Source organism: Lycorma delicatula, chromosome 7 (genome assembly GCF_047948215.1).
Source record: "Lycorma delicatula isolate Av1 chromosome 7, ASM4794821v1, whole genome shotgun sequence".
Classification (NCBI taxonomy): domain Eukaryota; kingdom Metazoa; phylum Arthropoda; class Insecta; order Hemiptera; family Fulgoridae; genus Lycorma; species Lycorma delicatula.
Window position 1 is genome coordinate 60,412,701 of NC_134461.1, and position 27,196 is coordinate 60,439,896.

The following is a 27,196-nucleotide window of genomic DNA, read 5'->3' on the forward strand; positions in this document are numbered from 1 at the left end:
AGTGATTAATTTCTACTTTTAAGATATGATACATGCTATTTTTAGTATTATCAATAAATAAAAAAAAAAAAACAAAAAAGAAATTGTTTGAAAATGAAGGAATTGGATCACATCATAAAGTATGATGTGATCCAATTCAAAACCACAAAACCAAAAAAAAACAAAACCAAAAAATATTTGCACAATTTGCAAAAATCTGTAACATTAAAATTTAAAGGCCATCATTTTAAAAATTTTTAACTCTCACTTGGTGAACTTATCTTTTACTCTTTTGTTAATTAAGATAAAATTTAAAAAAAACAGTGAAACTTTTTAATATTAAATAAAAATTAACTTCATGTCATATGCGATGGTTTTATGTATAAAATATTTTTGTGATATTCAATAAAAAGGTTTTTATGTGACTCCCACACAAGTTAATAAAATATTATTTCTGTCATTAATAGTGGCATGTAGGGCGATGCACTAAAGGAAAGAAACTTTTTAAATTATTGTATAGTAAAATAATCTTTATTAAAAAAAAGTAATTAATTAAAAATTCCTCAATTTCCAAATTTATGAAATAACCTTCCAGAATTTTTTTTTGAGTTATTGTGCTGTGGAGTTTCAATAATTCTGAAAATGATCTGCTCTTTGGCACCTCCAAAAAGATGAAAAAGCCCTTATTTTTGAGATATTTAGAAAATAAGGTTTTTTTTACCAAACAAAACATAATATTTTAAAATTTGCAAAAAATTTATAAAATACTCGTTTTCAAACAAGTTGTTTTTCAAAAGGACCTTTCAGATCTAATTCATAGAAAAGTGCAGAAACTAAATTGTAATCATTTTTTATTAAAATCTTCGTTTTTTGAATTTCCAATTTCATTATGTTAACAATTGTTAACATAATGCCTTTAACAAAGGCCTTTAAAAGATTTGTCCAATTTTAGTATGTAATCAAATACTCATATATTTGATGTCTTCTTTTTCATTTAATCTATTATATTTGTTGAATTTATGATGATTATAAATTTTATATTGTTCAAGTGTATTGAGATCTTAGTTTTTACAAGCTGTCTAAAAAAAGTTTTCCATATCGTTGTTAATTTGTTTGTAAATGTATCCTGTTTCTGTAAAATTATTTTTTAAAGTTAATTTTATTAATGTATGTTTGTGTGTGTGTGTGTGCGCGCGCGCGCGCGCGCACAGGTGTGTTATATATGTTCAACCACCTTTTCCACTACTTAGTGTAATCACTGCAGTTCAATTTGCAAATATTTTGTTGGTGTATTTGTCAGCAAGAATGTTATTGTGTGGTCTTGTGTAGTTTTCCTGTTTTGGAAATAAAATAAATTTCTTTTCTAAAAATGTTGAAAATTTTGTACAACTGTTTATTAATGCATTCCAGTGTTATTTATTTTCTATAACATGATGTTTTTTCTTATTTAGTTTTGTATTTTAATTAGAATAATTTTCTATTGTTTTGGTAGCAATTAAGATGTACCAGTGGAATTGTCAGAGATAAGTATCTGCATGTACGTGTGTGTGTGTGCACGCGCACGCATTAATTGATATAACATGTAGAAAAGCTATATGTTTATTCTGGGTAGGGTAGTTAATAGATGAGTTGCAGATAAGTATATAAGATTTGGTAGGTTATCTAATAATCTAAAAATGTGTTTTATGATCTATTTTGAAAATTGTGGTGTATTCAAGGAATTTTAGTGTGATTTCTTGTGTTCATTTTCTGCGCTGAAATTTGGGTGTATTTTGTTAGTGGATATAAGAAATGTGAGAATTGTTGTACATTTATTTTGTACAAGATGTCATCAATACACACTATAAAGAAACAATTCACATATATAAAGATATTAACAACACGCAAATTTGATATAAACCATGATCTGAACACATCTTATTTGAACAATGTAATTTACATATCTACTAAATTGAATAAGAACTAACATATTAAACAAGTAAGTAAAATGAAGATGAAATAGGCTTTGTAAAGGTAGACACTTTAACAGTACTTCTGAAAACTTCACTAAAGAAAGTGTTGATAATTAGTTCCAAAATGAATTCTTGAAAAACATTAATTTAAAAGTGTGCCATTTATTGCTGTTAATCAATTTACAACATAAATGCTCATTATGTTATAAATTAATTTTTATCTCATAAAATAATAGAAATAATTAATTTTATTTTTTGTTTTGTTGCAGACAACAGTTTATGTACTACTAGGTTTATCATATATACACAAAAATTCTGGAACCCGTCATGATTCCAATAATGTTGTAAATCTTGCTTCTTTAACACAGACAACAGCTCCTCTTCAACATAGTTCTGTTAATAAAATCATTAAGGTAATTGATTTTTTTATTGTTTAAATTTTCAAGAAGAAAAATCAAATAATTTCTGTTTATGAAATGTAGCTGTATTTGTAGCCTACTTTCAAAATATACTAATTCAGAAAGTATACATTAAAATGCAGTATTTTGCTGTTTAACTGATATAATATGGATATAAACCAAGACTATTGTGGATAAATGTAAACATTGACCACAAAGTTCATGAAAAAAAGTGTTTCATCAAGAAACACTTTCCAAGAAGATGTTAATCCTGGTGAAAAAAAGATTTAAGTTTTGAATTGACGTTACTCTTAATTGTTGGGTCAGAGTATGTATTCAACAAAGAAGTTTGTCTTCTGTTGGCTTAGATATTTTATTTTGTAGGAGAGCTGGCTGAAATTTTACACTAACAGAAAAAGAAATTCTATAAAATAATATTTCAAAATAAACATAATTTTCAAACACTTTATTTACATAAAATAATTTTTTTTATTGTGATGCAATCCATCACTTTATAGCTATAAAGAATAGTGTTGAAACCTGTACTATATTTACAGAAAAGTAAATTAAAATAAATAAAAAGTAGTGATCCATAATTTCATAAGTATGCTTGAAATTATCTTAATGAAAAACATGGCATGTTCAGTTGAGCAAAACGTTAAGAATTATGCCTCAACTATTCATTACTTACAACTCTTTCAAGAGCAAAAAAAATGTTTTACTATTACCAGCCAAGGTATTGACCTCTATTGAAAATACCATATGCATAGTGAAAGATTTAACAACTTTTTAAAATGAAATGAAATTACTTGAATCAAAAGGACATTTTTCAGGGACGCAACAATTTTATTGTTTTCAATAAAAGCATTGTTTCACTGTAAAATAATTTAACTAAATTACTTCCTTTTTTTGTGAATAAAATCTTGTCAAAGAATAGTTAAACCTTTTTATGAAACACAATCTACAATGATAGAATCAGAAATCATTCAAACTATTCTAAGTATACTGCACACATTATTTTAATTGCAGAATAGATTGTTTCATGCAAATAATAGAGTTCATCTAGACCCTTGTTTAAGGATTAAGGGTGTTTAGCTGCAATAGCTTTTAGTAATTAAGAAAATTGCTGTTGGGGAAAATGAAAATGATCAGACATTTTTTCTGGTAATAATTTTCAAACATATCAGTTTCCATTGAATTGAAAAGCTAACTGTAGTATTGGATAATAACTTTGACCATTATTCTGTAAAAGGTAGAGACAATAAATTTCCAAATAATAAGTTTTTACATGCTTTGTCATTGTATAATATATGTTTTGCAAAACGTTTTAGTAGATTAAAGCAATCTTCACACAAATGTATATGTAATGCTAAGTCATTTTTTTTATACATTTTTAAAAATGTGAAATGTAAAATACAAATTTTGATCCCTTCCACTTATTTATGCCTTATTTTTTTGTGTTGTTATTGTTTATTTTACTCTATTTTTATTAATTTATATTAAAGACACTTCACTAGAAGTAAATTTGTACATTCATAAGTGAAATAGAAGACTGCATATTCTTAAATAGAAAGATTTTTAGATCTGGGTTAGGTTTTTAAAGAAAGTTCTATGTTAGTTTAAATTGATTATTAAGATCATACAATTTGATTGAATTATAAAATACTAGATTCATATTCAAATTAATAGAGCTATTTTTTCATAAAGCCTTATTAGGAGCTAATTATCAGCTTCATTGTATAGCAATGTTGTGAATATACCTTATATTTTCAAAAAGTTAGGAAATTCTTATGTATATAATCTAGTAATACAATTGATCTAAATGTCTCTGCTCTTTAATACATTTTTTGTCAAATTCTGTATTTTTAAATTTCATACTGTTTATGTTAAGATGTTGGTTTTTATGAGTGATTTTTTTAATTTTAATGCGAGTTATATAATATTTAATAATTTAAAATTGATATCAGATTTTTTCATGCTGCTCAATAAACAGAATTTAGTAATAAATTAAATTATTGCCAGTACGCTATAATTTAATCGTAATATGTTTTAGGATTTGGAACAATGTCAAAACCATTTTTCACAAGTGTAGTTCATTTCATTATACATTCCTATGCTATTACATTGTTTGGGACGTCGGGTGAGATTACCTTCTTAGTTTATACTTAGGACTGATATACAAATGTATTAAATTAAACAACAGATGTATCCATTCATTAGGATATGTTATTAATTTAATTTGATTTTATTGTTACAGTTGCTAGAAGGATGTAATTCAGCTGAAGAGCGTCATAAAGCTTTACAAAGAGTTCCTTTAATTGGCAATGCAACTTGCAATGATGGCTCCCCTGCTGGGTGAGAAATCTTAAGGTCAACATAATATGTTTTATAGTTATTTGGGAAAACTTATCCAATATCCAGTTTTCCTCATTATTTTAACTTTTTTTATAATATATTAGTCATTATGTGAAAAGATTATCCAAAAAAATGCTCTGTATGAATATTAATCATAGATAAAAATGAAAGAGAATTTAACTTTCTTAGTAGTAACGAGATTGATGTAATTTTGAAGAAAAGAAAATATTCTCTTGAGACACATGCCATTATTTCATATTAAATGTGTGTCCATGAACTGATTACATTATAGTTTTTCTGTTTAATTCAGAATACCGTTAGATGTTCTGTAATGATCCTACTGAACATCCATATTGCTTTGCATATTAGCTTATGTTTTCATGTTACTGTAATTAAATTTACATTTTCAAAGACACCATAGAATAATGAATGTGAAATCAAACTGATGGATGTAACTTTTTTGTCCTACATTTTAATATTCCCTGTTTTTGTGTGAGAGAGATGGAATAACATAAGTCCTATCACACTCAACAGGTGAAAGAATAATGGTTATTCCATGTACAGTTGGTGATTTTAACAAATGCAGACTAGTGGTTCATATAATATATGTAAATTCAATATCTAATAATATTATATTTTTTGGGAATATCTATTTCCGTAGGTGTAACGATATGTTTGTAGTTTTTTCCTTATAAATAAATACCAAGAAAAAAATTAAATCTAGTTTAAATTCTGTATGCAGTAGATTACTTGAAAAGAATATTTTTGAGGCATTGCTGCAGTGTTAGAGAAAAATATCTGAAATAAGGTGTTATATAGGCTTGCAGTAGGCCAAAAAGAAGAGACCTATTGTTACTTTATGGTAAAAAATCATAATAAAATTTTAAATCAATTTAAGAGCATAGTGTACTTAATACTACTTTTTTTTACTTTTCATTGTGAACAACATAAATACAGGTAACTGAATCACCAAATGTACAAAATTATGGTTCACTGAGAAAATCTTATATTGTCCATCCATTGCTGTCTAATGACAGCAACATAGCATTCTTAATGTAATGCATTATTGCCATAGCAAAAGGTAATTTAATATTTTACATAAATGACAGGACACACAAATAGAAGTATTAATTAAATAGCTTGTTAAAAGAATTTTCATCCTGCATAGGTAGTATTTTCATTGCTGATAACTAACCAAATTTATTTAGCTCTTAAGCTTTTGTGTGTATGCAATGGATGGAAAGATCATACAGGAATTAATCTGGTATTCATAGATACAGTTGTCACATTTGTGGGTTCGCCCATTTAAGTTAGTAGGTAAGTAGTGAGCTTTGTCAGATTTTTATTTCTTCAGGTGGTGATGAAGAAAGTTCAGGCAGGGACTTCGAGCCTAGTAAAGGAAGATGTTGTTATACCAGACTTACAACTTACTTATGTTCTGAAAATTTTCTGAAATCAAAAGGTTATTCTGGTAATTTGGTGCCTTTAAGGAAGGTTTTTATGAGCAGTTTAAGCAGCTGATGGCCTTTCTGGAAAATCCCAGAAGTGTTTCAACTAGTATAAGGTGAGAATTGACCCACAATTGAAAGTGTTTTATGTCTGCATAGGCAGAAAGATACGAGGCATTGGCCTCTAAGCCAGTCCAGGTGAAGGAACTGGTGGTTAAGGAGACTGTTCCTTTGCCGGTTGTTGAGCCTTTTAAGGCCCAGAGGAAATATTATGCAGATGTTATCAAGGAGAAGCAAGAGGCCAGTTTGTTGGCTTTGAAAGGTTGGCTTTGAAAGGTAGGACCAGAGGTCCTATTTGTTAATATGAAAGAAGGACATACCAGAACTAGTAAAGAGGTGAGAGATGAATTTCAAGCCGTTCTTCAATCAAAGAGGTTAAACCTGACAATTCGAAGCATAAGAGAAACTAAGAAGAGGCTTGTTGAGGTGGCTAATAATAAGGAGACAGTCAAAATTATATTGAACTCATTAAAGGTCGAGAAAAGTGACATGAGAGCCAATCCAAAAAGAAAGAGGTGTTCGAGAATGATAGTTTATGATATTGACTGGTATCTAGCTAAGGATGAGCTGATGTCTCTCATTAGAGAGCAGACCACCCAGTTGGATAAGGCTGCATTTAAGTCTGAGTGCTGGTTTTTATTTAAAACAGGTAGGTGCGATGCAGAGTGCTACCATGGGGTGTTTGAGGTGGGTCCTTCATTCTTGAACACCTTCCCCACTGAATGGAGGCTGTTCATTGATTTAATTCTTGCAGTTAAGGATTACGTCAATGTTCAACAGTGTTTTAGGTTTTGGTATGGTTGCAGAGCTAAGTTCTCTGATCTGCCTGTTATCTGTGGCCACTGCTGCGAGGAAGGACATAAGCATGAGGACTGTCCCAAAAAGGCTGATCTTCCATCGTATATAAATTATAAGAGGTTGAGGAAAGATCATAAGCAGTCTGTCGATAGCAAGGAGTTTGGATCATATTTGAGAGATGTCAAGATGTATTTTCTTAAAGGTTAGTTTTGGTCAGTTGAATGCACAGGGTGCTTATATTGTTAAAATCGAGTTAGGTGAAGTGGCCTTATGTTGTAAGCTAGATGTTTTGGTGCAACATCCGTGTATTACATCTGGTGACCTGCTGGATTTTGTGGGATGGGAACAATTTTATTGTGGTTCAGACAGCATGTTCGCTGTCTTGTTCAGAAGAGAAATAAGTTGTGTCATCTTGCAGTACCTGTCTAACAATCATCATTTTGTTGTTAGGGTTGATATTCAGAACTTACATCTATATGTTCTGTTACATCTATGTTGTAAGTTCTTGTTTCCAGTATTAGGACCCTGCTGAACATCATCTTGAGGTCTGAGAGAAAATTCTTCAGTTTTCAGGGCAGTTTTCAGAGAGTTGTGAAGGGTATATAGGATGGGGAGTTTGAGTTACCTGGGTGATTAGGAACTGCTTAGGTGTTCTCTTGTCGCCAAGATAGGCACTTTGTTGTTTTGTTATTTCGTTGGTTTGGCTATAGCTCAAAATTTAAATATTTTTTTCTACTTTGTTCTGTTCATTTGGGTAGTTTGTTATTTGGTTTTGTTTTGTGCTTATTGATAGTAGATTCTTACAGCGATGGAAATGACATTCATGGCATTTACATTGGTGGCATCCTGACGGAGCACAAGCTGTTAACTAAGAGATGTTATTCAATCTGTGTTTTCAGAAGATAACCTTCTGAAACCACCCCCCCCTTTGTATATAAGCCCATTAGGGCTACATACAAAGGGGGTGGTGTGGCAACTGGAATCGTCACATGGTGGGATCTTCTCCTTTGGGGGTCAGGATGAGACCACAAAAATTATTTAAAGTACAAAGAAAATTAACTTCAACAGTCATATTTAACTAGCAGCATATGAAGATTTTGATTGTGGTAATACTTACACAATAATAATTTATTTTGTCAAAATGAGAACAATATTCATTAATATTGTAATCTGTTATGTAAACTACCTGTTACACTAAAGATGGGTTAAAAAAATATAATTCTCAAATGAACAGTTAGAGTAGCAATTCTTAAGTGTATTATATGTCTGCAAGTATTTTGGTACTTATTGCTCACATTGCATTATTCCATATAAATTTTGCTCTCAGTCAATATAATTTACAGCATATCTTATTGATTGTCTGCTCCAGTCTTTATAGACACCCAGTGAAAGGGTAAAAAAAGAAGTGTATAATTATATTAAGAAGATATGTATTATTATACTAATAATTAATAGGTTGATTGTTTATATTGCAACAGCGCTTTGTATCTTGTAATGTTATCATGATAGATTTGGTTATTTATCAGCAATGAAAATACCACCAAAGGTGAATGAAAATTCTTTTAACAGGTTATTTCATTAATACTTTAGTTTCTATGTCCTGTCATTCATATAAAATATTAAATTGCGCTTTGGTATGGCAAGAAATATAGCCATTACTGTCTAATGACAGCAATGGCTGTATTTCTCAGATTTCTTCAGTGAATCATAATTTTGTACATTTGATGATTTAGTGACCTGTACAATTAAGTGTTTAAATTAATAATTACGTAAGATATTAATTTTCTTCCACTGAATGATGCAATTTTTCCTCAGTTGTGATGTAGCATGTTGTCAGAAGTTAAGATGTTAGAATAAAAATTATAAATGAAATCAATATCTAAAGTATTGATTTAAAAAGTAAGATCAGAAATGGATGGTATAAGTAAATGGGTGGTATAGAAATAATAATTTAAACAAAAAAAATACTTACAACAAAAATACAGGCTGATTAGAATCTTTAGATTGATTCATCAAAGTTAATTAAATAAGCAGCTTCATTGTTAGGTATTGCAGATTTACAATAAAAACAAGAATTCATTATTGAATTGAAGGATTTATTTTATGAGGAAAATGAAATAAAAAATAATAACAAATTCCTTGTGTGATATTAAAATTTAATCAGCTATTCCAGAAACTGCTTTTGCAAATTTTTGCAACTGTAACAAATTTAAACATTTTGGACCAAATCTCATATTTAGCAGTTTTACTGTCTGTATTTATTGAATGATGAAATAACATACTGTCTGTATTTATTGAATGATGAAATAACATTTAAAATATAGTTTTATAGTTCTCTAATTATTATATTTGGAAAGGTAATCTTGCATTTTTTATTCCTATAACTAAAAACGTAATTTTGTCCAAACAGATTTTACTTCAGAAAAGGTCAGAGCAGTAAGCATTGGATAGTATTTCTTGAAGGTAGGTAAAAATTTATTTTTTTGTTATAGTAAATAATTGTTTAAATTCTACTCTTATAGATTTATATAATCTATAACAAGCTGATTTATGTTACAATAGGGATCTTTGGAAAAAAAAGAAACTACTTATCTATGTAATTGTTATTTTATAATTCAGTTTTATGAATATCTTCTGATGTAACTGGTCAGTTATTTTAAACAACACCAAATTAAATTGATTTTTGATCAGCTTATTGAAAACCTTTTATAAAAATACGATTTTCAATTAAAAAATGTTACATTTAGATCTTTCTTTTCAGCAAATTGACTTTCAGTGATCCCTTTTTACTTTATTGAGATAGTTCCTTTGCTAGTACTATAGTAAGTTTTCCCCATAACTTCAGTAGAAGATTTAAACAAAAATTGATTATGTAATTTAAGAAGACAATTGAAGACATTATTCATTTCATACCATCATAATTCTTAATACTGGGTTATTATTGCTGGCTTCTTAAGTCAAAATTTAATGAAGAATTGAGATACATTATTTTTTAGTTTTTATTACAATTTTTTAGTAAATTTATTTATTTTTTTCTTTTAAATCTACTTTAAGTAAATTTTTAACTTTTGACTAAAATCAAGGGTTCAGTAAACTGGAATTTTGTTTAATAAGTTTCCTGATTTAATTTTAGGGCTTTTCAACTACCTGAACTAATTTTTAAAACTAGAGGACCAGTATTGGTGAAATATATTTATAATTCTTGATTTTTTTTTATATATACTAACTGTTGAATTTTTAGGTTACTGAATTAATATTGATTGTAGTAAATTAGGATGCCCAACTTTACCAGGTAACCACATCTGCTAGTTAAGCTTATTTTACAACTACCAATCAGGAAATTAAGTACCAAGACAAGTTCACAGGTAGGGCAATCCACCAAAAAGATTGCACCTGGAGGTCACTGTTTGGTAAGTAGTTATTCAAAGAGTACCATTTGACTAGTAACAACTTGATTCTGTATGTTGAGACATCATTCTCCTTGATCAGTGTTATAAAACAACCACAATTTATATTGTAACAAGACTAAGTTACTATTGTAACAGACCTAAGTAACGGATTCCTACCAATTAAGAGGAAAGTAGTAGAATATATAATGGGAGAAATCCAGAAATGGACTAAAAGAAACCCTTTTACTATAGGTAACAGGTTTCTTTTACAATCGTCTTTGTAATACCGCCCATTGACACACCTAAACAAATGTTGTTCCGTGAGGAAGTTACCGGACCAGGTTAAGAGTGCATGGAAATGAAAGAGCTCAATCGATCGTTCTCACACTCAACTGGTATCTAGTCCTGCAGCTAAAAAAGATAGGAGTATAAATACTCCAGGGAAGACCAGTTGACAATCAGTCTAAGTGAGATGTATGATGTGAGTCTGTGAGGAGGTCAGTGAAGGAGTGAATTTTTAGTGAATTAAGTTCGACACGATTAAGGTGATGTCACAAGTAATTCCAGTATATGAAAACAAGAAATGATTTGGTGAGTTACTGTTAGACTATAAGTGAAGAGATAATAATGTACTAAATTTTGTTGATAAATTGTTAGGTTAGTAGTTTTATTTGTGAACAGCAAAGGTATTTGCAGTAAAAGAACTTTATACTTGCCTTATCTGTTGTACTGTTGTTAATACAAGAGCAGTGTGCTTAAAAGTGGTAAGACTAGCAGTCATGCTAATGTCTTGTCAGTGGGACTGTATTACTTAACCACCTGTAAATAAACCCTGATGATTACTTTAAATTCTGTTTTGTATGTAATCACTGTCTGTTTACTTATTATTATTTTTTATTGTTGTGGTTCTGATTGCTATGATTATTATTTGTTTTATTGTCGTTTATTATTATTGTTTGCTGTTGTTATTATTATTGTGATTATTATTATTTTTATTATTTGTTTTATTATTGTTGTTTGGTATTATTATTGCCATTATTATTATTATTATTGATTTGGCTTGTTTTATTTATGTTCTTAAACTAATAAATTGTAATTATATAGATATTATAAATTGTCAATCTCAATATCCTGATCGAGCCGCGAACATGCGACAATGTATATATTGTTTAGAAAGAACAAGTTGTAGTATAATGACCACTTTCAAAAATTGTTAATATGTTCTTGTTGGATGTTTTCCAGTAAAATAATATTTCATTTTTACTGTTAATTTTTGGTAGAACGAATTTCAAAATAAGTTTGTTGAATTCATATTAGTTCCATATTATCCAAGTTTTTAGCAATTTGATTACTCTTGTACCTAGTGGCAACTGATTCAAAACTTCACAACATGTACTATATATAGCATAGATTCTATTTATTAACATAAATCCAGTTATTGGTTTTTCAAATGATTCTAATAACTCATTTTAGGTGGTTGGTACTGTTATGATCAACGCAGTTGTCATATAAGATGGATGCGAATGAGACATCTTATGTCATCAGTTCAGTGGCCAGACATCAGAAATGGTAGGTCAGTGTTCAGTTTATTATCATCCTTTTTTTACATTAAACAAAAATTGTAGTTTTAATAATGACAGAAAATTAACATTTATGTAAAATATTCAAACAATTTATAACATTTTATGTTCAAAAAATAAAGTGCATATTAAAATTAATTGTATAACAGTGGTGAGTTATAAACTATAAAAATTCATTAGATAGAAAAGTTTTACATTTTCTTTAATATTGTTTGTATTACATAGTTATGTAATAATGAGAAGAAAAAAGAGGAGAAAATGTGTAATGATATTTCACATTTATAATGAGTAGAAATAAGAGTGATGGCTAGAGATATGAAATTGAGAGACAGGTTGATTGAAAGTACATATATACTCTCAAAATTTATCTATTTTTATAACAAAATGATAGATTTTAGATTTAGATATAGACTTTTATAAAACCTATCATCTATTCTCATAACTTTATAATGTGTTACTACAAATGGAGAATACAAAATCTTACTGTGATATTATATATAATATTTATTATAATATTAAATTTATATTTGTTCTATTCTATTCTATTTATTTTATTATATACATATGTGTATATATATATTATATATATATATATATAATATATATATATGTTCAATTTCTTGAAGAGGAGATGAGATGGTGCATTATTTCTATTTCTGCTTTGATATGTATACTGGGTGATAATTTGAAAAGTTACCACATTTATTGTTCAACAGACCCATCATATTTATGTTTGCAGACATGTATACCATTATCCGGGGGAACCTTTTTAAAATTATTTTCAAAGAAGTGGAACCCACTGTTTCGCTACACCTACTCCAACTCAAAAATTTTAAATGGTAATAGTAACATTTAATTACATTAATTGAAACCCGAAAAAAATAATGAATTTTAGTGGAAAGAAAATTAAAATTCGCCCACCACTTCACTTGATAGTGTGAAAAACCATTTGGGGTAATACTTTTTTTTAAATTTCAGTCCAAAAAAAATAACTATAAAATTATGTGATATTACTAATTAAACCATTTGAAATAATCGTAATTTATGGATTAAAACTGTGAAAATTATTTTTTAAATTATCAACACAAAATTTTGCCATTAATTGTTTTCTAAATTATCAAGGGTTGAAAACTTATTTTTTTAAAAATGAGATTATGTAGCTTGTGACACCTCACTGGAAGGCCCTATGAATGACAAGTAATTAAGTGCAAATAAAATATAAATTAGTTCACTGATATTGAAATTATGATTAAAATGTGGGTGTTTTAGGTTATGTTGGGATACAGTGTTACTGATCCGAAACATTAGGTGTGAAGTCATCAGTTTCTGTAAAAAGTATGGGTTTTACGTTTCTCCAGCATTGAAAAGCATGCCATAAACACAGCATTATAATATCAATTAAACATATGAAAAACCAATAATAAGGTATCTATTTCTTTGCTGGTAACATGTTGAAAAATAGATTACCTTGTTATAACAGGTTATAATTTTCTGCCAATTATTGAGATCTTAGTTTCTATGGTAAATTTTGGCAAATTGTTTTCTTTCGTATTGAATGTAATTAGTGACAAAAAGTATTTATTGTATTTATTTCATGATGTTTTATTTAAATTGTTGTGTTCTTTAGTTAAAATTGGCATTTGGCTTGTGTCATTGTTCTATCATTTGGTCTTTCATTTTTTGTCTTTAGTAAATTTGTCTTACTAAATTACTTACAGTCTGGAAGAAAGAACTGATCTAAAATTTTTACATATGGAGAACAAAATAAATGTGCTAGAAGAACTATCCAAGCATTTAATGAATGGAATCCAAATAAAGATATTTCACACACTTACATTGTAAAACGTGTAAAAAACTTCCAAGAAATGGGATCTGTCATAAATAAGAAACGTGCAGGGTAAAAGGTTTTAAGATGAATTAACTTTGTTTGAAATTTTGGGAAAATGTAGTAGCAAATTCTCAGAGCTCAATTCGTAAAATATCCCATAAAACTGGGGTTTCTTATGGTTCTGTTTTCACTACATTAAAATTGAATAAATATTTTGTAAATAAAATCCATCTGTATCAAGAACTTAATGAGAATGATACTGACAGAAGGATTGAATTCTGTGAAGAAATGATTCAATTAATAGATGCCAATCCAATGTTTACAAAAAATTTGTTTTTCTGAAATTCACCTTCTTTCTAAATGGTTTTGTTAATAACTGCCATTTCTGTATCGATGTAAATACTCATGTTTTCAATGTTGGAAACACGCAGCATCCTGAAAAAATAAACATGTGGGGTAGAATTTACAGTGATAACATAATTGGTCCAGTATTTATTGATGTGAATTTGACAGGTGTAAAGTATTTTCAGTTGCTAGATGAAGTTATTCACCCACTAATAGTCCAAGCCTTAGAAAATCAGTTAGATGACAATGGAAACGTGTTACTTAACGAAGACCTGCTTCACTTTCAGCAAGATGGAGCACTTGCTCACTGTTCACTTTCAGTTTGACAATGGTTGGACCGAATGTTTCCTGGGCATTGGATAGGTAGAAGAGAAAAGTTGATTGACCAGCAGGATATGCTGATCTTACACCACTGGACTTTTTTTGTGGGGTCATTTAAAATAACGTACAAGAGTTGAAAAATGAAACTGTAAGAGCATGTAGGGATGTAACTAAAGAAACTTTAATAAAAGTAAGATGTGAATTTCAACAAAGACTTTATTATTGCTTACAGGAAAATGGGAATCTTATTGAACAAATGATTTAAAAATTCATACGTTTATCTCATTGTGGTAAAAAAAATATGTTTCATTTATTATTTCTTTAGGACGCCTACTGTTAAAAATCTTCATAACAAAATTAACTAATGAATGATTTAAGCTTTATTCTTTTATTAACAATTATTCCTTAATGGAGTAGTTTTTATTTAATCATTAAGTTTATCTGGTAATAAAATTTTCAACATGTTACCAGCAGAGAAGTAGGTACCTTATTATTGGTTTTTGTATCTTTAACCAATGTTATAATGCTGTGGTTACTGGTAAATTTTTTCAATGCTGAAGAAACATAAAACCCATATTTTTAACAAGAACAGATGATTTCAAACCTAATGTTTTGGGTCAGTAACACTGTATCCCGACATAACCTAAAAAACCCACATTTTTAATCACAACTTCAATACCAGTGAACCAATTTTTATTTTATATGTACTTAATTTGAACTTGTCATTCAAAGGGCCTTCTAGTGAAGTGTCACAAGCTACATCGTCTCATTTAAAAAAAAAAAATAAGTTTTTAACCCTTGAAAATTTAGAAAACATTTTACTTAACGATAAAATTTTGTGTTGGTAATTTAAAAAATAATTTTCAGTTTTAATCCACAGATTATGATTATTTCAAATGGTTTAAGAAGTAATATCACATAATTTTATAGTTATTTTTGTTACACTGAAATTTAAAAAAAATGATGTGGACACCACATGACTTCCATGTACATCTATTAAATTATAAATACACATCTTTTCTGCACTTCATATAAACTTATTTCATTTGAAAGTAAGATATGATCCTCCAATTCTTTAATAAAAGTGAACAGTTACACAGTTGCTAAAATATCCGTTTTTATTAACATCAAATATTTACACAATTATTAATTCAACAGTCTTACCTGAAATATTAGGTTAGAGTAAAAGTCCCTTGATTACTCTTTAAATAAATTGTTTACCAAATAATCCAATAATAAGTAGTGATTATTCTATACCGCAAGGTCAAAATTAATATTTGTAACCAGTACACAGGAAATCAATAAATGTAGTAGTTTAATTATTATTAACTTTTATTTATACGATACACCAGAAATCTGTAATACACACTGGAAATCTGTGCATATTATGCACAAGTGAAAAAAATTTTCAACAATCACTTTAAATTGAATACAATTCAAAAATTTATTTTATTTTTCTGTCAAGTAATTATATAAAATAATTTTTTTAAAAAGAAATATACATGTTTAATAAGAATTTGCTCAGAAAATCCAAAATAATATGATTCTAAATTATAATTTTCAATTAATATTAAATAATCAGTTGTTTCACCAAATATATTACATATACACATATGTAATGCCTATTAAATTACATTTACACATTAAAAGAACATAAAATTTTATTTCACTAATAATTTTTTTTTTAATTTTTTATTATCATTGAATTATTATTTATTGTAATTTTTTTTACAATCACAGGTTAATAATTATAATTGTAAATGAATGCATTCAAATTAAAAAAGAAAAGTTAAAAAAATAATTAAAAAAGTTACAAAAACAAAAGGAGACGAAATCTGATTCAAACCAATATGCCTTCTCTACCATAAATTGTTTTCACACCTACCATGCAAAGGAGTGGGTGGATTTTAATTTTTTTTCACCAAAATTCATTATTTTTTTTTGGCTGTCAATTATTGTAATTAAATGTTGTCATTGCCAGTTAAGATTTTTGAGTTGGAGTAGGTGTAGCGGAGAGGGTGGGTTCCACCCCTTTGAAAATAATTTTAAAAAGGTTCCTTCCGAGACTGGTGTACATGCCTGCCAACAAAAATACTATGGGAATGATAGCTGTTGAATAATAAATGTGGTAACTTTTCAAATTATCACCCAGTATATAATTTTTAATCTTAATAGGTTTTAGTTTTAAATTAGTTTAGAAATGTTTGAGTCTACTTTTGTGCAATTTGAGATTTGATAAAACATTTTCAAAGCAACTATTTTAATTAAAACCTGTGATAAGTAAATTTGAATTTTAACGGTGTAATGACATTGTATTGTTTTTTTCAGAAGGAAAACATATATTAACACAAAATGCAGATAATATACTGATCTTTCCCTTAATTCTGATAATATAATTTTGTTTTAACTACAAATCAAACATTTAATAAAGAGTAATCAAAATTTTCCACTTGGCAATCTTAAAAAAATAAATAATAATAATGTAATCATCTAACCTTCCAAATAGACTTCTGTCTTATGAACTATACTGTAACCAAAAAGGTTACAATGACTTGAGATGAAACAGATCATACCTGAAACTAGCATAGCAATTTTCCAAATAACAAGCATCCCATTCTAGGCTTATTAATAAAATTGAGGATCACATTCATTTCTCATTGTTTTCTTTATTGAAACTACTCATATAACTGTCACATTGACATCTAGCTGCACAAAAAAGTGGGAAATGTTCAGTTCAAATGATACCTTTACTCTGTTTACTGTAACGACTAGCAGTATGGTGAACATCATTACTCTGAGAGAAAACAACTACAAAGTAAAGTGTCTTGTACCTCAAATGTTTTACATGTGTTGTAAATATAAAAAAAAAAAACAGAAACAGACAATGTAAAATAACAGACTAATGTGCATTTCTTTTTTGTTAAGAGATAATGTTTCATACACACCAGAGGTGGAAGAACGTGTTTAGTTCATTAAATTACATATATATATATATATATATATATATATACACACATACGCAATTAGTATCTAATCTGTAAAGAAAAATAATTTTTAGGTCACGCTCATACATGTCTATCATGTTAAAATTGACTGTTATATATAAAAAATGTCAAAATTGATTTTACCCATATTTCATTTTTTCTGCTATTAATTCTAGGCATTCCAGTTGTTTTTGCAACAAATAGATTGCAAGAAATGCTGCACACAATTTGCTCAGGACTCAAAAACTTATCATAAATTTGCATAATTTTTATAATCCTGGTTTTTAACCATAATTATTAATCTTTTTCAGTGGGTGGCATACTTTCTCCTGATCCTCAAGAAAATCCACACTGGTGGAATGCTAATCATGTGTAAGTAAAACTGAAAAATATTACGTGATTTTCAGTGAACATTATTATATAGCGACTCATAATTTAAAAAGATTGTCCAGTCTTTAAAATAGGTTTATACTAATACAGTACTGTCAAATATAAAATTATAATTTGTAGTTGGAACTTAGCATCTTATAGAATTGTTGTATGTGACTGTATTATAGATAATATAAAAGCAGATACCAAACGTAACATGATTGGAGAAGAACATCTCCAAATTGAAATTACTTTGAAGTTTTCTCAAGAATAAAATTTCAAAATTCTGTTCAATTTTGTTTTAGATACAGAATAAGATAATTAACATTAGTCCATTCTTTAAAGAAATAAAATCAGAAAATGCACTGTGAAATGAAATGTATTTATCAGTAAGTGCATTGGTAAAAATGTTAGTTTAGTGAAGTTTTACTTTTATTTTCATATTTTAAATGTTAGAAACATATAAAAACACATCTGCAGTTGATCGCAACAGGCTTGATTACAGATGATTGAAGGACATTTATGAACAATTCAGTATAATTTGCTTTAAGCCAACATATAAATTTTTATAATATTGATTGGTAACTTTCTGGATATGGTGCTGTAAATTTATGGTTTAATTCTTCGTAAATACTTGACTTTTTTTGTATCATTTTGCTTATTTTTCATTAACCATAAACCATTTATTTGTCATCATATTGTAAAAGAGAAGTTTAGATCTTGCCCTGAACTTCAAAAATCTATTATTATAAATTTACATAATTTTTTAATGTTTCTTCAGGATTTGAACCTCCTCCCCAATAAAAACAATAGCAATTTTTATTTTTAATAAAAAGATTGTTGATAAGTACTTTTAGAACATGTGAAATAAAAATAAACAAATTAAGAGAAGACAGTATATCTGTGTTTTTTTTATGGTTTCACTTCCCTGTTAATCATTACTGCTTGTAGTACTATTGTAACGTAGTGAATTAAAACACTAAAGCAGAAAAGAAACGGAAACCTCAAGCGCATAAATAACTGTAATATTATTTTATGAGTATATAAGTATATTGCTGCATGAAGTTTTTTTGTTTTTAGATTTATACCTTATTGCTCCAGTGACTCATGGAGTGGGCAGTCACAACCAAAGCAAGAAATAAGATTTATTTTCCAAGGAGCTTTGATAATTGAACAAGTTGTACAAGACTTACTCTTGCTTGGTCTACAAAATGCATCATCCCTTTTATTAGCAGGTAGCAGGTAATTATTTCAGATAATATAGTTTAGATTAGGTTTTATATAACCTAAGATTCTTATAAAACTTCTAAGCTTTGTTGTCAATAGTACAACACAAAAACCTAATGATAACTGATGGTTTTGGCATAATTCTCACCTTGCTTGTTTGTAAAACAAATGGTTTTGGATTCAATCAGTTGCAAGGCAGTTCATATAAAGTTTGTTCACCTCATTTCCTTTATCAAAAACATACATTAAAAGAAGAGAAGAAAAATAATTGTGGAAAATCCTTCACAACATCTACTAATGTCATGGCAAACTCTTTAGTTTATTCTTTCTTCCAGTTCTTTGATTTGCTTCATCCGGCATATTTGCTTAGATCCGGAGTAACAGTGCAAGGTGAAAAGATAAAGATGCTACAATTTGCTGATGATATAGTAATTCTAGTCGAGAGTAAAAAAGATTTAGAAGAAACAATGAATGGCATGGATGAAGTCCTTCGCAAGAACTACTACATGAAAATAAACAAGAACAAAACAAAAGTAATGAAATGTAGTAGAAATAAAGTAGATGGACCACTGAATATAAAAATAGGACAAGAAAAGACTATGGAAGTAGAAGAATTTTACTATTTGGAAAGTAGAATTACTAAAGATGGATGAAGCAGAAGTAATACAAAATGCCGAATAGCACAGGCAAAATGAGCTTTCAGTCAGAAATTTAATTTGCAAATATCAGGAAAGCATTTTTGAAAATATTTGTTTGGAGCGTAGCTTATATGGAAGTGAAACTTGGACAATCAGAATACGTAAGAATAAAAGTTTTAAAGCTTTTGAAAAAATGCTCCTTCCTAATAAAATAAAATAAAATGTTTTATTGGGGACTACCCATTTTCCATTATAGTCACTGATTGGCCAGCAAGACCCCGTAGATTCGTTGATCCTCAACTTAGCTATGGGATATTTAAAAATCAAATTGTGACAAACAGCAAACCAGTTGCTACGCTTCAGTAGAAGAAATGATGACTGGAATAATGGAAATTTTGGACATTCACTGTAGGCTTTTGAGCAGGCTGTGAATGATATTTATAGAACAGCACATTCTTGTGCAATATGGTGGGCATTTTGAGCCTATGTTATGAATCTCCACATGAATCAAAGAATTCTACTTTCTGTTTCATCTTTGATTTTTTATGATACAGTATTTTAGTATTTTTCTGTAAACAAAATGTAATGTGTAAGCTGTTTGCTTGCTCAAGGTGTTTTTATAAAAAAAACAACTGTGTGTAACTTAACTTTTCCTTTATTTGAACTAGTTATTTTAATTAGTCTGTGACAAAAATGTATTTTAACCTAAAAATATACATAAAAAAATACAATATACCATGATGTTATCTTTTCATTGTGATTTATTAAAGCAAATAAGAAACAAATTCTCTTCTCATATATTCTTAGTAATGACTTTTACCAGCTTTAATTGATTATATTTAGTAAGGGGAACTTAGAAAAAATGTGAGTAAAAAGTTGTAAAATGATGTGTTCTACCAAATAAGGTGATAAAAAAACAGAAGTTTCATTAACTTTTTTCCAAAAATGGTGAACAACATTTTTTAATTGTCTGTTGTGCTAACGAGAAAAAAAAATCCGTAAAGTGATCTTTTTTTTCTAAAATATCATAAAAAAAGGAATTACTATTGAAGAAATTATGTCTACTGCCACATTGGAAAAAAAGGAACATCAGAAATGGAAATGTCATATCTCAAAATAAAGGTAGGTTCCCCATTTAAAGTTTTCTTTAAAATTGTCTTAGGTTTTCCAAGGTACATGTAATACTACTCTTGAAATGAAACCCAGTTTTTAATATTTTATTAAATAATATATATTTTTTTAAATCTGTTTTGTTGCTAGTGAGACTATTTCTTTGAAATTTTTTTAAATAACCACTTATTGGTACAATATAACCAAATATATATGGTATATATTGATTATAGTTAAGCAACTAATAAATTCTGTAAAAAATGATTAAATTGCAGATATTTGTATTTATAAATATTATTTATTTAAAATAAATTATAAGCAGATAATCACATTATTGTCAAAAGCATATTCTTCTAAATACTTTTAAATTAATTTTTATTTACAGCTTTTAGTCATTTCCTTCAAGTACTCACACAAAGCCTCTGGCTTTTTCAAGACTTTTAATTGATTATAAATATTACAACAGTAGAAATTTATATTCACTTTCCCAATCATTTAAATAAAATTATCTATTTTACTGTTACTAACTATGAAACCATTGTTTTTTCTTATTGTATTATTAATTAGTTATTACGTTGATGTATTGTAAAAGATTTTAATACATTACACTGATTTCCAATATTGGCATGCTTTCGACTATTAAAAATACTTGTTGATTTTCCCTAATGTGTTTAGCACAGTTACATTTTTGTTTATTGTACTTAAATTCTTGTAAATATTCCTGAAAGTGTGTTTTTTTCACAGTTTTGTTCTTGTAGAAACCTGTTTTGTTATAAATGTAAGAATTAAATTTGTTATTAATTCATTTTTCTTTTCAGTTTTAAGAATTTTATATTTAAATTAAAAAAAAAAATTATGCCAGTATTATTATTTAAAGGAATGGAAAATTCTTTTACTTAGAGGCTATGGATTTATTCATTTTTATTTTTATGTTAAAGGAACATTTATTTCCTTAAAAATGCAATCATTTTCATTTATGAATTTTATTGGAATAAATTCATTTAATATAAAAATGTGTTGAAAATATATTCAAATATGATCCAGAAAATAGCTTAATTATCTGCCAATAGATTTTAATAGGATGGAATAGTTATCTTATTTCCATGATTGAGATAATTTTATTATACAAAGGTCTCCTTAGTTAATTTTTTTCTTAATATTTTGATTTATAGTTACATCATCAATTAATGTCATTAGCAACTCGTCAAGATCTGAATGAATGTATTGATAAACGTGTAGTCTTGAAAAGACTCAGGCAAACATTCCTGAAACGTGTGGTTAATTGAAACCCAACCACCAAAGAACATTGGTGTCCATGATCTAGCATCTAAATCCATTTAAAAGCAACTGCTTTTATTAGGATTTAAACCTTAGAACCTCAATTTTGAAATTAGATGATTTGCAATTTACCAATTTACCATTAGACCAACTCAGTGAGTTAGTTAATCTTGTTTTAATCAGATTTTATTAAAAAAAAATCTGTTTTCAAACATCTATATAAATAGAAATATAAATGTTTGTTGAAAATCTTAAATCACTGAAAGTTCTTCACCGATTGCTTTGAAATTTTGACAATGTTGCATTCGAATATGTGCATGTTTTTATATACCTACTATTTGTATTCTTAAGATGTCACACCTGTAACAGGTTAAAACATACTTTTTTGAAAAACCACTATCTGTTGGACATAAAAACAATACATACTCTACTAAATATTTTATTATTCCATTTCAGTGTTTTCGATATGTGTGTCCACTATAGACTAAAAAACTATTGGGCCAATATATGCGCAGGGGAAAATTGTAAAAGGGAAAAATTGAAAAAAGTAAAAGGGAAGAAGGGGAAAATGGGAAAAATAAAAAGGGGAAAACAAGAAAGGGGAAATGAGAAAAAAGAAAAGGAATTGGGGAAAAGGAAAAGGGGGATAGGGTAAAAGGGAAAGGTTAAATTTTGTGAAGTTCTGTAATGTTCATTTTGTTAATGTTTTATCAAACTTTCAATTGCGTTCATTTAATCTATATATATATACTCAAATCTATCAATAGTGCGAAGCATTGCCGGGTCTGCTAGTTATAAATATATATTTGATGAAATTATAAATACACCAAAGCAATCGATAAATTTTATTGTTGATAACATTTTATAAGTTAATGTAACTTATTTCTTTTGACATCTATTTCAACATATATATTTATTTATATGTAAATTAATTATACACTGATTTTATTTGATATTGTGAATAAAAGACTTATTGACTCTTATAACGGTAGAGACTCATACTGACTAATGGACATTAAGTTGACATAATTTTAAATTATGATGACCACTGTTATATTATATTACGTTACATAAACAAATTTACATGAAAAAGTAATTTTAGTTTTAATAAGATTATAACAAAAATTTTTTTTAATTTCCTGATGATGGAATTTTATTCTGAAAGTGCTTGAACATATATAAAAGAGTTGTTGGTAAGTGGGTTTTTTAATTATTAATTATATAATCATACCAATGAACCATGTTTGATAAAAAAAAAAAATTATTGAAAGTCCTGGGCCTCAGCCATCTCTATTTATATCAGTCTTTTTGTCTTTGAAGAGGAAACTGACATTCCCTTATCTCTTGAATTATTTTTATGTTTTCAGTTTACTAATTAATTTAATTAACTTAGCATTTTAAGTGATTTAAAATTATTTTACTATGTACTTTTGTTGATAGTGCAGGGGGTACAGGAGTTATGTTGAATCTGGAACCAGTACAAAAACAACTTAATGATTATCCACATATTGCAGTATATGGTGTTTCTGATTCTGGATGGTTCTTAGACAGAGCACCATTTTCAAGAGAAACTGATTCTTTAGCACCAGTTGATGCAGTAAAAAAAGGTTATAACTTATGGGAAGGTAGAGTCCCACCATCATGTAAAACACATTTTATTCATGAACCATGGAGATGTTACTTTGGTTATAGATTATACCAGACTCTTACAGGTAATTAAAAATAAAAATTAGTCATGATAAAAAACTGCCCATAAATTTTAATCAGTTTTTTTTATTAACGTAAACAAATATGCTGTTAAGCATTTGCTACCAATCAGCTGTTCTGCTATTTTACAACCCATGCTTTAATACATGTAAAAATTCAGTTGGTAAATTGGATCTGAATGTTTAATACTTACTTTATTTTCAAATCTGATAATATTATTAAAAATGTAGTTTCACTTACATACTTTCAAGTTTTTCAGGCTCAATTAATACCAAATAAAAGGGCTGGTCAATTTAAGTTTGGATAAAGTTATATGATATTCATATTACACAAATTATCATGTTTAATTTATTCATTAAACATTTAGAGGAAATCAATAATTGGACAAGCTTTCTTGTATTCAAACACAAATAAGTTTATAAATTCCATGAAAGATATAATAACTTGTGACAAACCAACTATTTATATAGAAAGTAAACAAAATAGTTTGCTACAAAAAAAGTTCTAGTAGCACTTCAAAAATATACTTTCAGATTTTAATGATATTCCTTGCAAAGGACTTTTGGAAAGAGGCATAGCCCCAAACAGTTTGAGAACTTTGTTTATCCAGATTTGATGGTTTATGTTTCTCAGTATCTTTTTAGTCTTATCACTTTTCAAATTATAGAAAAACAATAATTTCTATTTATAAAATATGTAATTGGCATATGTTCAAATTTTCTTTATTGAAATTTTAATAATGGGAAACATATTGGAATATCAGACTATACAAAAAATTTAATGTTTTCTCATGTATTTTAGTTAATAAATTTTTATTTATTTAATTTCAGCAATTATATAACCTTAAACATATAAAATCTGGCTGCACTGTAGGCTTATTTTGTTCTTTCTAATTTTGTCCATGAAACCTTTTATTGAATCATAAGTTGACTGGCTTAATGCTATTCCCTACTCCCCTCACTTCTGAACTAATCTTTTAACCTCATTGTATAAATACTAATATGAATCCTCAAAAATAATTTAATTATTTGTGTTTTTCTTTTTTTATTTTTAATTAATTTGTAAGTTACTGGTTTATTATTCTATTTTCCATTTCTTTCTGAAATATTTTACATGGATTAATATTTTCTATCAAAAAAAGTTTATTGCTGCAGAGTAATTTTAAATAGACCCAATATTAAGAATAGCACTTCAGTAATTATAGTAAGTTTATATTTTCAAATATAAGAAGAATCAAACTGACCAGTATTAATATAATAAATTAAAGGTGAATTTTGTTGCACTTAGTTGTATATTTTAAAAAACAAAATAAATAAAAAATTGTATTATGTTAAATAAGGCAATATGTAAAATGAGGCAATATGTAAAATACAGTTTTTCTCAACAAAAGGGGTACATTAATTTTAACTGAATGCATTTAATTTTATAAATTTTATTTTAGAAATACCTTAAAAATCATTAATTTTTTTCAGCACCGTTGTTTGTATTTCAATGGTTATTTGATGAAGCTCAAATGACAGCTGATAATGTTGGTACACCAGTCACTAAACAGCAATGGGATTACATACATAAAATGGGTGATAGTTTACGTCATACGTTTCACAATGTTAAGTAAGTTATGATTATTTAAAAAAAAAAAAAACTAAATTATTTATTAAGATAGAATATTTTGGTTTTTTTCAGATTCGTGCATTAAAAATTAATTGTGATCAATGAATTACTTAAATAGAAAATAATTTTTATTAAATATCTATTTTAAACTTGCTGCCAATTTATTCTCCAAATTAGAATGATGGAAGTATGGATATCAAGGGTGAAATCTGTTTATATTAGTAGATAAATGTTGATCATACTAGTACCGTTACATTGTTAAGTGCTCTACGTAATCAGGTATACTGATTTCTAAAATAAATAATTTCACTCAGTACTTAGGCTGTTATTCAGTTCTTAATAGTAAAAAGCATTTCTGTTGCAGAGATTTGTAATTTATAGATCAAATGTTACAATTAACAGTAAATCCAGATAACAGCATCATTTATTTTATTTGTTCTCAAAGTGGGCAATAATGCCTCCTTGTGGGCACTGGAAACCTTCAGCGGGAGGCGGTAGAGGCCTACAGGAAATTGGAAGCATTCAGGTGGTCTAGGAAGGTGATAGTTGATTAAAAAAAAAGGCAAAAATTATGTTTTCCTGATATTTCAAACTAGAATTAAATACGTACTACATTAGTACAACAAAATTAAAGGGACACTATATTTTATGATAAAAAATTATTATATTCAAACTACTTTGCAACTAAGAAGCTTAGAGAGATGAATAAAAAAAAAATAATTAAAACTTGAATACTCTACTTTTTGACAGTATACTTCAGATTTCAAAAATCATCAAATTAAAAGAAAAATCAGTGAGAGGAAAAGCTTAAAAAATTTGAAAGTTTTTCTTCGTGTTTGATCAAGCACATGAGGAAAACGAAATCTTTTCAGTAAACTGTATTAAAATTGTTTAAAAGCTTAAGACTTTAGCTTTAATTTCTTTCTTTTTTTGTACGTCTACAATTTTTCTGAACCTAAATATTCCACTTTATAGAGAAAAGGCCACTTTTGTCTTTAGTGCTGCACATCTCCGATCTAAGCAACATATTGATACAAATAAAAATGGAAATTAAAGGGTTTTGATCTAGCTTTAATGACAGATTGCGAAGTCTTTAATGCAGGGTTGCAGTTTTTGGCTTTTGTTCATTTTGTGCTGTTATTGAAATCTTTAAAGATTGAGACTGCAACATGTATCACCTGCTCTCAGCTTAACCCAAGATCATGATTACAGTCTCAATCTTTAAAGATTTCAATATCTCGGCACAAAATGAATAAAATCCAAAAACTGCAATGCTACATTAAAGACCTCACAATTTATCATTAAAGCTAGATCAAAACCCTTTAATGTCCATATTTATTTGTATCGATAAGTTGCTTAGATCAGGAGATAAGTAGCATTAAAGAAAAAAGTAGCCTTTTCTCTTTCAAGTGAAATATTTCAGTTCAGAAAAATCATAGAGACATACAAAAAAAGAAATTAAAGTTAGTCTTGAGCTTTTAAATGATTTTAATGCAGTTTACTGAAAAAATTTGTTTTCCCCCATGCCCTCGATCAAACAAAGAAAAACTTTCAATTTTTAAAACTTTACTTCTCCCTGATTTTTTTTTTAATTTGATGATTTTTGAAATCTCAAGTGCTCTGTCAAAAAGTAGAATCAAGCTTTAATTTCCTTTTTTAGTCGTTTCTCTAAGCCTCGTGGTTGCAAAATTAAAACAGATTGAATACAATCATTTTTTATCATAATATATAGGTGCTGGCTGTCAAAAGGTACTTGTTTGATTCAATTTTACAATCTGACTGTGATAGACCTCCTGGAAAACAAAGACAGAGTTGCGCG

General features: G+C 27.9%; 1 protein-coding gene across 1 annotated transcript in view; it reads left to right on the plus strand.

The window, feature by feature from the left end:
* Positions 1 to 27,196, plus strand: part of Notum (palmitoleoyl-protein carboxylesterase notum) — a 35,590-nt gene that overhangs the window by 1,474 nt on the left and 6,920 nt on the right. Inside the window, exons 2-9 of the mRNA XM_075372010.1 lie at positions 2,201 to 2,344; positions 4,587 to 4,684; positions 9,401 to 9,453; positions 11,853 to 11,948; positions 17,749 to 17,809; positions 18,887 to 19,048; positions 23,500 to 23,771; positions 25,239 to 25,377. Of these exons, the coding sequence (XP_075228125.1) occupies positions 2,201 to 2,344; positions 4,587 to 4,684; positions 9,401 to 9,453; positions 11,853 to 11,948; positions 17,749 to 17,809; positions 18,887 to 19,048; positions 23,500 to 23,771; positions 25,239 to 25,377 (1,025 nt within the window). The remainder of the gene's footprint in view (positions 1 to 2,200; positions 2,345 to 4,586; positions 4,685 to 9,400; positions 9,454 to 11,852; positions 11,949 to 17,748; positions 17,810 to 18,886; positions 19,049 to 23,499; positions 23,772 to 25,238; positions 25,378 to 27,196) is intronic.